Below are 13,328 nucleotides of genomic sequence, written 5' to 3' on the forward strand. Positions count from 1 at the left end.
AACCATTTTTTTAACAGTATTTACCTTCAGCGCGCATTATATTCATTTTATATCACATAAAACCTACTATATAATTTGGTTTCTTCAATGTTTTTTTATCAATGTAGTAGATAATATGTTAAATAAATATATGATAAAGTTTTATTCAAATTTATGTATTTTGATAGTAATTTCTCTTGTTTTTGTCTAATTTTGTCAGAATTGAAATTTCTGCAAAAATTTCCATCTAAATTTTCATCGAAAATTTTCTTGAAACCGAAATTTTACTCCTTGCATAAAAAAATACGAAAGGGTAAAAGTGTAATTTGACAAAAATCGTTTTTATAAAAGAACTTAAACTTTGACCTTTATATCAATTCAGACTATGAACTATAACAATTTGCCTTCTCAACATTACTTTTGATGCCAATATGCCATTTTCGTTAACTTGGTTGGCAAATTTCGTCCAAAATTAATTACATGTCATACATGTGATCACATTTTCAGGGATAAATTTACAGTAGTGCTAGATATACCACATTTTTATACCATAATTTCATACCACCTTATGTGGCAACTTACATGGCATTCATACATTGGATACTAAAAAATAAAAATAAAAACCCAAAAAGAAAAAGAAAAACTTTGTCCAATAAAATAATAACACGTGAGATGGTATAAGAATGTGGTATAAAATATGTGGTAAGTATAGCATTATTCATAAATTTATTATTTTACTTATCAGTAGTGCTAGATATACCACATTTTTATACCACAATTTCATACCACCTTATGTGGCAACTTACATGACATTCATACATTGGATACTAAAAAATAAAAAGAAAAACCCAAAAAGAAAAAGAAAAACTCTGTTCAATAAAGTAATGACACATAAGATGGTATAAGAATGTGGTAAGTATAGCATTATTCTTTACTTATAATACAAGAATATAGAAGTCAAACTACTTCACATAGGTGGCCCTTTTTTGGACGAAAATGTAATTGGACTAACAGAAGGGGCAAAGTAGCTTTAAAATTATAGTGCCTAATTTTAAACACCCTACTCACCAAAAAAATTTGTCTAAACCCCCACCCATCTATAAACTCTTTCAAAACCCCCTAAAACTTATAATCCTAAATTACCCTTCTGACGCATGCTGACGTCACTGTAACTGTATTTTGGTGAAACTGTTTTTTTTTTTTTTTAAATTGAAGTTTTTGCTAAAACTCAATATTTCACTAAAACTAAAATTAAACACTGAAATTGAATTTCATTACACTAAAACTGAATTTCAAAAATTCAGTTACACTGAAACTGAATTTCAAAAATTCAGTTACACTGAAACTTAATTTCAAGAATTCAATTACACTGAAACTGAATTTCAGAAATTCAGTTACACTAAATTGAAGAATTCAGTTATGAATTCACTTACTGAAACTGAATTAAGTGATAAAACAATTACACCTCGACTAAAATGCAATTACACCTTAATTAAAAAACAATTACACCTTTACTAAAACAATTACACTTCACTAAAACAGTTACACCTTTACTGAATTCCGTTTTACTAAAAAGAACACAGCAACCTTATAAAAAAAAAACCAACAATACAACAAGTCATTGAGATGAGAGGAGTAGCCAACAATACAACGTCGTCCGATCACCTCACGCGCGACGAGTACACGACAGTCGCCACTGCCTCGATCTGTTTCTACTTGCAAATTTGATTCATCATATTTCAGAACCATAATTTCATTCAAAGTTCATTTAAAACTCATGTTTCACGAACTGAAACTGCTTCAAGAACTGAAACTGTTTCACGAACTGAAACTGTTTAATCAATAAATTAAGTAAATTTGTATATACTTATAAATCAATTAAAAACCCCACATTTCTATCCGATTAACATAATTAAGCTAGAACTGAATTTTCAGAAAGTAAAACTAAATTTTCTAGAACTGAAACTGAATTTACACAGTTACACTAATTAAGCTAGAAACTGAAACTGAATTTGTTGAATTTAGTTGCACTTTTTAATCGCCGAGGTACCTGTTTAAGACCAGACAGTTCAACAAATCAAACAGGGTTCATAAAATTGATCGTTCAACGGCCGAGTCGGGCGGTGACCACCACACACGGTGGCTGCCTAGCCCCAATCAACACACAGAAAATTACAGAACTCACCCAAAAATATTCTCGGACCTCGAATTGAGCTTTTAGGATTCGGGGGAGGCTGAACAGCAAAAAAAAACACCCAACCCGCCGCCACAAGTGGCGGATCTAGCGGTTGCAGCGGCAAACCAACCTGAAAACCAAGATTTGAGTTAAAACAACCCAACCAATAGCAAGAGCAGGTCGAGGGAACAAAGATTGATACCTGGATCGACAGAAAACACCACCGGAATCGGCCCAAAAACCGTCGGAGAAGCCGCAGCTTTGTAGCTTCGCAAAAGCCGTGCCCAGTGGTGGTCGGAGTGAGGAAATGGCATGGAGAGACTGAAGAGGAAGAGGCGAGAAGAACCCAACCGGTCCGACACCTCGTCGCCGCCGGAATTGACGGATCGCCGGCGAGAGAGCTCAGATCTGCTTAGACCCGATCTGGCGTCGACGTTTAGTTTCACGGCACGTGGAGGGCATAGGGAGGAAGAGGAAGGAGAGGCGAGTGTGATGGGACCGGTCTCGCCGGCAACCGTCGCCAGACGGCGGCGCACGCGCCGGCGACAGCAGCGGGGAGAGAGAGAGACGCAGAGGGGAGAGAGGCAACATATAGGAGAGAGAGAGAGAGAGAGAGAGAGAGAGAGAGAGAGAGACTATTAGTTGGCTGAAAATGAAAATAAAACAAAAGGGGTAAAACTGGAAAATTAAAATATGAGGAGTCAAAGTTGACTGGGTATTAGTTGACTAGGGGGTTTAGGAAAATATTAAGTGTAAGATTGGGGGTTATAAGAGAGTTAGATTTTGGGTGGAGGTTATGAGAGATTTTATCTCTAACTAGGGAGTTTATAATTATTAACATTTAAAATTAAAGTTTAAGAGACATATTGATAAAATTCATAATACGCATCTTGAATTAATACAGCGTCAAAATTTAAGTTATTTTTGAAAACTTTTTCCTTCTTAAAATAATGAAGCACTTTTTCTTTACTCTGTTTTGGCGCCAAAAATAACATTACCCTTTATTTCCCGCCGTAAGCTACCCTTGTCTCACATTTTATTCCCGCCATCTCTCTCTGTCTCTGTCTCTCTCTCTCTACACACACTCTCTCTTTCTCTCTCTCTCTCTCTCGCTCTCTGTGAGCATCCATGGAAGCAAATCAAACTTCCATGAAGCGGAGGCGCCCTTTGTCTTTAATCGGCATCTGCAAATCTCAGATCCACCTCTGCCGCACTCGCTCCGGTCCGGTCATCAACACTGACGGTCAGCCCAATCTCCTGAGCTCTGAATCGCACCCCAAAAGACCCAGGTCAATAGATCCGACCCAAGAGTCTCCGGACGACGGCAACGGGTTCCTCAATATTCTGATCAAGGACCTCCGCACCAAACGGGTCTTTTCCCCAACCTCTAAGCCGTCAGAGAATGTGACCAACCACCAAAAATTAGGAGCCGAATTCGGTTTCCATGAACCAGACGAAGGCTTGAAGAAGGCCAAGAACGATGGGGTTGAGAGTTCTGGAAATGAATTTTCTTGCTCAGGTCGAGAGATGGACGATTCGGAGAGCGAGGGGACCGAAAAATCGGAATTGGGTTTTGTGTCTGAAGCCAAAAAATCGGATGACGTAAGCCACAAATTTCCTGTGAGCGAAGGTGTCGGTGGCAGTGGCAGAACATGCAACGTGGAGGAGAGTGGTGGTGGTGATGAGTCCAAACAAGAATGTGCTCAGACATCATCACCTGATGTGAAGGCAAATGGTGTTCGTCTCAATGTCGATAATCAGACCAAATTGGTATGTATAACTATCACTTGGTTTTTATTGAAGTACTTATTTTTGTGGATTTTAATTTTAATTGGAATTGTTTGCTCATAGAACTTGAGATAGAATTGAAACATATATGGGTCATACAAGACAATGAAACAAATTGGTATGTTTGTAGTATCTTATGATTTGTGCTATGTCAGGTCCTTAAGCCTCGACAGAGAGTGTTCAAAGCTCCCGGCTCATTCAGTTATAGAAGATTGCTTCCGTATCTAAAGGATATCACAAAAGATAATACATGTAACTGCTTTACCTTCTTGCCTTGTTCTTTTGTTAAGATTTCAAATATATAAGATGGGATTTCATTCTGAAGAAGTATACTTAGGGAACTAAAGTTGTAGTACAATTTGTGTACAGGTATGCTTGATTTTTGTGAACACCCAAATCTTGATAAAGGTTTGGAAGGAAACCCATTCAAGGGTATTATGGCTTCTGAAAATCAAGATGGTTCCATACATCAACTTAACGCACACAAGTTTTCCAGGGAGTGTCATACCAGAGATTCTTGTACTCTAGTGGATACTGTACAAGTTTCTTCCCTTGACACATCTAATGTTAATGAGCTAAGTTTAGAATCTGCTAAAGCACCATCTATAACTGTGGTTGATGAGTGTCTGTCAAAGCCACCTGTTGATGAACAAATTCAAAAATTTGATTTGGGATTTTCTTGCAAAGTTCAGAAGTTAAATGTCTTGAACCCCCTTTCCTCTTTGGCTGTGGAGGATTCTCAAGTTAAAAAGGATCATGCAAATGGCATGTATACTGATGATAACACACCAGTGGAGAATGTGGAGACTGCTGATAAAGCTGATAATGGGCTTTCTTGCGAAGATCAAAATGTGAAAGATATAAGCCCCAAGTCATCTTCGATCATGGATGAAAGCTATTCATCTAAGGATAATGAAGTTGGTCAGAACCAGAACTCAAACCAGCCTCACAGTGAAGGGATGAGAAAAATTGATATGGGCTATCCTTGTGAAAACCAAAATGCAAATCATACAAATGAGCAGAGAGTTGGCAAAGTTGGTGAGGTTTTGAATCAGATGGATGACTCCAATGAAGAATGTGTTCAGATGACACCGCCGGATCCTGAGATACTCAGTAAACTTGAGGTGGAAGTAAAAAGAATTAGTGGAGCAGGATATGTTCTTCAGAGTACAGATCAAGGTCTTGGGAGATCCAATGGATTTAATCATAAAGGTGCTTCCTGGGTTGATGTTAAAAGACATGAATCTACTCCTAAAAGAAAGCTGGTAAGAAATTATCAACCTTTCTAAATTTTCAGTCTGTTTGGTTATCTGAAGAAGTAATATTTCATTTGGAAAATCATAATTTTTAGTTAAGATATCCTTTTACCCCAAGGCATTCTGGTACTAGGAAGAAGCTGACTGATTAATGATTGTTTGGAAGTTCTACGTATCCTTGTGCTAATTTTTGTTGTTTTTGTTTTCAAAATAGGTTTTAAATCCATGTTCACAACTGAAACTATATAGAAGTCCGGGTTCAGTCAGCTACAGAAGATTGCTTCCATTTCTTATGGATATCGAGAAAAGTAATTCTTGTAACTCATTGTCTTCTATATGCAATCCGTCTTTATAATTGCAAGGAATTGATAATTCTATTCTATTAACTTGGGGCCTTTAGTGGATATAAGCTAACCTTTATTAGAATCATTTTTCATAGGTGCTTCAGGAAATGGTCATTGTGCAAATACTGATAAGGATTTTGAACAAAGGCTACTGCCATCATTGACTTCTGATGTGCAAGAAACTCCATCGGACAAATCAAATGGTACTCGACCAACACCTCAAGTGACGACTGTTGATGGCTCATCTAGTGATGAACAAGTCACTGAATTTCAAAGTTCATTTCATTTACAGAAGGAACAGCATGTTAAACAGGCTGTATCAGGTAAACAAAGTAAATTGGAAACTTCCCCTGACATTGGGAGTTCGGAATCTGGAACAGATCCACCAGTCACTTTATTATGCCCTCTCACTTGTGAAGCTCCTTCCACAAAAGATGGTGCAGTGTCAGTCACAAATTCATTAACTATTGACCCTGAAGAGGACTTCATAAGCTCAAGAACAGAATTATCTAATGGTGGGAAGTCTGTCCAATCTGATAGTTTGTGTCAGAACTCATCCCAAAATGATGCCACAGTTTCTTCAGGTATTCATGCAGTTGGCCTCAGGAAAGGGATCCTTAAAAGAAATCCACGAGGATGCAGAGGACTCTGCACTTGTTTGAATTGTGCTTCATTTCGACTCCATGCAGAGAGAGCATTTGAGTTCTCTAGAAATCAGATGCAAGATGCTGAAGAAGTAGCTTTAGATTTGATGAAGGAACTATCAAAATTACGCAAGATGTTAGAAAAGTCATCTGCTGGTGCAAATAATCATGTAGTGAATTTAAATGAGGTCAGTGCTGCTTGAATGAAAGATACAGTTGTAGAATTTTATTTTTCTGGCTCTTGCTGTGCTTAGCCATTTCTAGACTCATTAAAATATATGCTTCCAATACATATTTCTTTATGTTTAATGCATTTTATTGCCCTATATGGATGCATCTATGGTGTTCACTATGCTTATTTACTAGAACAACTGTTGATACACAATAGAAATCTTAAATATCATGATATCTCGGACTTTTAGTAGGTGGTTGAGTTCTATCATGTCGTTCTCATTAGGAATGATTTGGGGAAGTAGATGAGATTACCTGGGCAGACCACATGGCTTGAGTATATTCGCCGAAACCTGGCCTGTGGGATTAGTCATTTGCTTCTTAATTATAGCCTGACAGTTAAGTAAATCTTAATTCTTTTGACATAACAAAGTAGAACAGAAAATAAGAATTGTATTGATATTTTCCTGTATACAACAGAAAACACCTATATGAGAATACAATACAATAATACAACTAAGTCAACTATAAGTATAATAGTCCTCTAGCAAACATAAAATGCTCTACTGAGGTTTTCCCCCAATTCATGTGTTAACTGTATTGTACATTACTAGGGTAGTCAAACAGTTGTTTTCGTTTAAAAAAATTAGCAATTCGAAGGATACTTCTCTAATCAAGAAACTTGAAGAGCAGTTACACCGGCCAGTTTAAATTAGATATTGGGGCGTATCATTTACATGCCCAGTTCAATCCTTGAACCTCTTTTTTAGATAATGTTAAATTTAACAACTTCTAATCTGCATTTGCTCAAAATGTTACCTTGTTTGAATTATTTTCTCATCAAGCAAACCCAAAATGCTTAGGCTTTTTGGATATTTTCATTCTAAGAATAGCAGTCATTACTATTCTTTTCAGAAACTAAGGATCTTTTGGTTACGAGATCTGTCTCTTTACAAGTAGCATTTTCTCTTTTAAAAATTGTAATCATAAAGTAACTTATTCTACAATCTTATTGTTTTCACTTAACTTTATCCCCAAAGATTAATCAAAAGTATTCTGCTGTGCTTGTGTTCTTTCACATTGGAATTACAAATTTCTTTTCTATTTATTCAGGTGGAAGAAGCTTGCAGGAAAGCATATGAAGCAGAAGACCTTGCAAGAAACCGTCTTGGCGAAATGAATTATGATCTCAACACCCACTGCAGAGTCACAGTACGTATCCAGCATTATACTCTAAGAAAGTATTTATGTTCTTTTGTGGTTTTGTTATCCCAATTTAGGTATTTAAGCATACTGAGTCTTACCTAATCTTATTTCTTACAGTGCTTGCAGGAACCAAGGGTCACATTTGCAAATTACACTGAAGAAAAAGTCATTCCAAAAGCAAACTTTCCAAGCAACTAGTCAAATCATGAGAAAGACTGACAGAGAATTGCCGTTCTTTGTACTTATGTTAGGTTGGTTTGTAGGCACCTTGACCTTGTGCATGTATGCAACTATGCAAGGCGGTTCTGGTTGAATTGATATCCAGGATGTTCTTAAATGCATTAGTTTGTCGAGATTGCAACGATCTTGTATCTGGGGAAGAGGATTTATAAGTAATGTGTCTGGAAAACGAGAAGCTGATTATAAATATAAAGTAGCTTATGCTACTTAAGAAGAGTCCAAATATTACATTGTTTGTACGTAACCATTGTTATACATTGTGATAGATTAAACCTAATAATAATCTTGCAGATTTATGCAAAACTTCCATTGTCAGTCTTTTTCTTTTATCAGATTCCATTGCGAGTTATTTGAGTATGATTTAATATGCTCTTGAAGGTGGAATATATAATAGCTTTAACGAAGTGTGATCATTTAAAATATATATTATCAAACGATATTGGGACTTTGGCAGAGAGAGGATTAGTCCTTGAATGTAGAGGATTTGAACTGAACCCTTGAATTCCAATGGTCCGCAATAGAACTACAATCCCCAACTTTTTGTGTTTTGTTCTAGAAAATTTAACTTGGAGTCCCAAGGCTCATTCCCAATTCTTGTAGTAGCCATCCAGGACCCTCACTCTGTAATTCGCGCTTTGCACTACTAGAAAATAGCTATAGCGAGTACCATTACGTGGCCATCAAAATACATTAGTGTTAAAGAACCTTAGTTATTAATTAGACTATATTTTGATGTTAGGCAACCACTTGTCTTTTATAATATCTTAAGACTTTTTGGTTTATGTGAAGACATATATATAAGACTAGTTTGGTAGCTTTGTAATGACTTATATTGATTATGATATTTTCATTTCTTTAATTTGTTATAATGAATATGTAATTTTGATTAAGTATTTATATAGTCTATTTTGACAAATAAAATTGCTAAAAAATTATTTAATAAATATATATATTTTTATGCTTATTTGACTTTTTTCATGAACATTGACTATAGTTGATAAAGTAATCTACAACGGGCATTAATTGTGGTATATATTATAATCTATCACGTGTAGTGTCCTGGTCGTATATAGTAATCTACCACGTGTAGTGTCCATGGTCGTATATGATAATCGATATACCACATGTAGTTTCTGTGGTCAATGTTACGTTCAACCACGAACATTGCCCATGGTAGATGACCGCGCTAATCTACTACATCCCAATACATAACGGGCGGCCCATACGTCCATGGTTAATTTAAATCTATCATAGACATTGCCCGTGGTAGATGAGCTGTTTTCTAGTAGTATATATATATATATATAATTGAGACTTTAATTCTTTTTACAATTGAGAAACAGTGTATATATTAGTCATTTAGTTGGCAATGCAGGAATTAACTCATTGTTGTAATATTAATTAGTATTGAATTGTACAATAAAAACATGCCTTTGGAAATATTAATCCAGTTATATGCATGATATCTTTGTATTTACCAGTTATATCTGTGTATTTACTATTTAACAGTTATATATAATTACATGAAAACGTGATACAAGGCTTAGTTGGATTCTCTTTTTCCATTTATTTATAACTGCATGAAGTTGTTTCTCGATCTTTATAAGCCAACCACATGTTGACACATATGACTTACAAGGAATTGGTTTGGGAAAGAATGGCTCCTTATAGGTTTGAAGCCAAATGTTTTTCTTTGTCAATTGCATAATTACATCAGAGATTTAGATATTGCTTATACAACGGCTGACATGATGCAAGTGCAAAGAATAAATAGTTGATGAAGATAGTAATCTCAAACAAATATCTTCTTTGAGAAAAATTATTGTATGTGACTGTAACACCACGGATCTCTTATGGCAATAGGGTTATCTTCGCACCACGGAATCGACAACCATTTTCATGGCAGCAATTATCCGTTCTTTAAAGAAAAAAGGTATTCCTTGATTTATTTATTATTGTTATTTTTCTTATAAGCATAATGGGATTAATATATCTATCATTGAGCCATACATATATATAGAGTTAAGACTCTTTGGCACATGTTTTCTTAATTTTATATAACACATGACAGATTTGGATGAGGGTACATATATATATGAAATAATTACTCATAACTATATCTTTGCTATGGTTTTTAATTTCTAATACCACTATTATTAATATATAACAATTAGGTTAGTTTTATTAACAATTAGGTTAGTTTTATTGCATGTGCTTTAGTTGACTACAGCTGAGTGGGCTGCTTACCAGCTGGCGTGTGTTAAGTGATGTAGTTTTACAATTTTACCCTTATGACAGTTTTTAGTTATTTTTCTGGAATCTGTGCTTCGACAATTTTACCTTTTAGCTGAAATCTATTTGCACTCGTTTCTCTCTTTCGATTTTGCTCTAGTCCGATCTTCGTCTGGTCCGATCTTCATCTGGTTCGATCTTCCTCTTGTTCGATCTTCATACGGTTTGATCTTGTTGTTCTTGATCAATTGCTAGTTTTACCGTTCGATTGCTATTGATTTTGATGCTAGTTTTGATTTTTTGTTTTGTTTAAATTTATAGGTATTTTTCGATTGAAGTTGAGTTTGTTTAATTGATTTTCATGTTGATTTTCAGTTTAGGTATAGTTTTTGATTTTGAATTTGATTTTTGTTGACAGTATTATGTAGTTTTGGATTTTGAATTTTGAATTTGATTTTTATTGACAGTATTATGTAGTTTTGGATTTGCATGTTGATTTTTGTGTTAGGTATAGTGTTGATTTTGAATTTGTTAATAATTTATGTAGTTTCAGTAGCATACGTGCTTAATAGCTTGCTTTTATTCACTTTTTTGTTGAATTTTAATTTAGTAATATTATGCAGTTTCAGTTCTGCTATTTTGTGCTTGATAGGTTGCTTTTATCGACTTTTAATAGTTTTTATCTTTGTTTGTTTAGGTTATAGGAATGGTTATGTAGTTTCTGTTGCAGTTGTTAATAATTTGATTCATTTGCTCTGTTTTTGTTTAGGTTATAGCAATGGAAGGGTTTAAGTTTGCTAGATGCACATATGGCGATGATGGTGTTATGCTTGGTTTGCTGGAGAGTACTACGTATATGGGACTGTACCTTGAGTTGTGTTCCAGATTTAAGAAACTCAAACCTGATCGGTTTGAGTTGAGGTATTCTTTTTGTGACCATAAGATGATTAAATTGGAGTCTGATTTGGACATTCGAATTATGTTGACTGTGTTTGGTCTGATGAATACTAGTATTGTTGATATTTCAATCAATGATAAAATCGATTTAGATGCTGTTGTTGTTGATAAAAATTGCTCGTCATCTTCATCGAATTAGAGTATGGTTGTTGATGGTAGTTTTGATGAGAGTGATTATTTAGGCAAATTTGGTCTTGGTGAGGTTCGTCGGTATCTCTCTACTGACTGGGAGGGCTATATCTGTGAGATTGGCCAAAAATTTGAAGGAGGTGCTATATAATTTCGTGAGAAGCTAATCAAATATGCTATTGAGTGCGGTTTCCGATTTGTATATGTTAGGAATGACAAAAAGAGGGTCTCTGCTGTGTGTTTCAAGAAGGAATCAAATGGTTGTGATTGGTCTGTGTATGCTTCTACATCTACTCTAAATGGTTTCTTTTATATTAGAAAGTTAAATAATGTTCATACATGTATTGGATTGGTTCGGGAACAAAAGAACAAGCTACTTGGAGGTCGTATTGTGTCTAGTTTGCTGAAAGAACAGGTTCAAGATAATCCATCAATTAGGCCAATCGACATTATGAAGGATTTCAAGCAGAATATGGTTTAGATATTTCCTACTATACAGCTTGGCATGGCAAGGACTTTGCTCAGCGTGCTGTTCTTGGTGATGAAGGTGACTCTTATAAGAACCTTAGTTGGTATGTTGATGCGTTGAAGTTGGCAAATGAAGGGTCTTTGATTGATCTTGAATGCAATGATGAGACTTGTCATTTTGAGCGCTTGTTTGTTTGTTTGTTTGTTTCAAGGCTTGTATTGATGGCTTTTTATTCCTTCGACCTATGTTGTTTATTGATGCAACTTTCATAAAGAATAAGTATAAGGGACAGATGCTTACTGCATCTGCAAAGAATGGAAATCAAGGTATCTTAATGATTTTTTTGTTTTTGTTGCTTACTGCATCAGCATTTTGATGTTTTGTGAATTATTTCTTATATGTATAGTTTTAGTTTTTGATTACTAATATGTTTTTTAATTTTTGGGTCTATTTAGAGATATTCATTTATGCTTTTGCTGTTGTTGATTCTGAGAATGAGGCTAATTGGAGTTGGTTCCTACAAAAGATTTGTGGCATTATAGAACCACAAGGTAGGACAGTGACATTTATATCAGATTGCCACAAAGGACTTCTGCAAGGTGTTCCAAAGGTTTTCCCTCTTTCTCCACATGGATATTGTCTGTATCACTTGAAGAACAACCTACGTAGAAGGTACCCTGGGACTTATGGTAAAATGGTTAAGGAGAAGGTTGTGCATCTGTTCACTCAACTTGCATATGCTCCTACTGCATCTGCTTATGAGGAGAAGCTGGCTAAATTGTTGGTTGATGGTGAGAAACAAGTGACAGAGTTTTTGGGTGAACTTCCAAAAAAGAATTTTGCAAATGCCTACTTTCCTGGGAGACGATATGGGGAGCTGAGCAATTCCCTTTCGGAATCATTGAGTAATATGATTAAGAACATTCGCTTGTTGCCTATCTATTGGTTGATGCAATGAGGCACAAGATCATGGTAATGATGTCTAAAAAGAGGGATATTTCGACAAGGTGGCATACTATACTTTAACCAAGAATTGAGGATGAAATGAATTTGGAATTAAAAAAAGGAAGGCATTGGAAGGTTTCGAGGTCTAGTCCTACTGTTTTTGAAGTTGCTGCTGATTATTCATTTGTGGTTGATCCTGAAACATGTTTATGCTCTTGTCGTCAATGGCAGCTCAAAGGGTTTCCATGTATTCATGCAATGAGGGCAATTCAAAGCTGTGGTGCTTCAATTTATGACTTTGTTGAAAACTTTTGGAAGGTTAATTACTATAGAGCTGCTTACCAGAGTACAATTTGGCCTGTGTCAACAGTTGAGAAGCCTGATGGGTTGCCTCAGGTGCTTGTGCTACCACCTCGTACAAAGAAGCAAGCTGGGAGACCGAAGGTCAGTAGGGTGTTATCGATAGGTGAAGTTCCAAAGCGGCAAATGAAGTGCAAGCGCTGTGGTCAATATGGAAGGCATAATCAGAAGACATGCACTGCTATTATTGGATAATCATAATGAAGATTGGTTGATAGAGTTTACTGTAGTTAATAATTTGATAGAGTTTACAGTTAACAATTTTATAGATTTTAGTGTCTTGACATGAAAATATCATGCAATTTGAGTGGATCATTAAAGATTTAATAGATTTAAACTTTCTTGATTTTTCTAGTATATTTGGATGCAAGTTGCCGAGTTTTGTTGCCTTTATATTGTTGTTATTGTCCTTGGATTTTAATACAGTCCGTT

At 35.5% G+C, this 13,328-nt stretch overlaps 3 protein-coding genes across 3 annotated transcripts; all 3 read left to right on the forward strand.

Moving 5' to 3' along the window:
- Positions 1 to 3,239: 3,239 nt before the first annotated feature.
- On the forward strand, positions 3,240 to 7,880 carry LOC147292580 (uncharacterized). Its single transcript, XM_086233958.1, has 7 exons — positions 3,240 to 3,925; positions 4,099 to 4,195; positions 4,313 to 5,208; positions 5,414 to 5,507; positions 5,639 to 6,375; positions 7,472 to 7,570; positions 7,682 to 7,880. Exons 1-7 carry the CDS (start codon positions 3,284 to 3,286, stop codon positions 7,760 to 7,762), a joined length of 2,646 nt encoding a protein of 881 aa, XP_086090084.1. The 5' UTR covers positions 3,240 to 3,283; the 3' UTR covers positions 7,763 to 7,880.
- Positions 7,881 to 11,135: 3,255 nt separating this feature from the next.
- On the forward strand, positions 11,136 to 12,549 carry LOC147292581 (uncharacterized). The gene is made up of 4 exons (XM_086230888.1): positions 11,136 to 11,262; positions 11,622 to 11,782; positions 11,866 to 11,917; positions 12,047 to 12,549. Exons 1-4 carry the CDS (start codon positions 11,136 to 11,138, stop codon positions 12,547 to 12,549), a joined length of 843 nt encoding a protein of 280 aa, XP_086087014.1.
- Positions 12,550 to 12,635: 86 nt separating this feature from the next.
- On the forward strand, positions 12,636 to 13,091 carry LOC147292582 (uncharacterized). Its single transcript, XM_086230889.1, has one exon. It carries the CDS (start codon positions 12,636 to 12,638, stop codon positions 13,089 to 13,091), a length of 456 nt encoding a protein of 151 aa, XP_086087015.1.
- Positions 13,092 to 13,328: the final 237 nt, after the last annotated feature.

The sequence above is a fragment of the Dryas octopetala genome, chromosome 2 (assembly GCF_963921425.1).
Source record: "Dryas octopetala chromosome 2, drDryOcto1.1, whole genome shotgun sequence".
NCBI lineage: Eukaryota > Viridiplantae > Streptophyta > Magnoliopsida > Rosales > Rosaceae > Dryas > Dryas octopetala.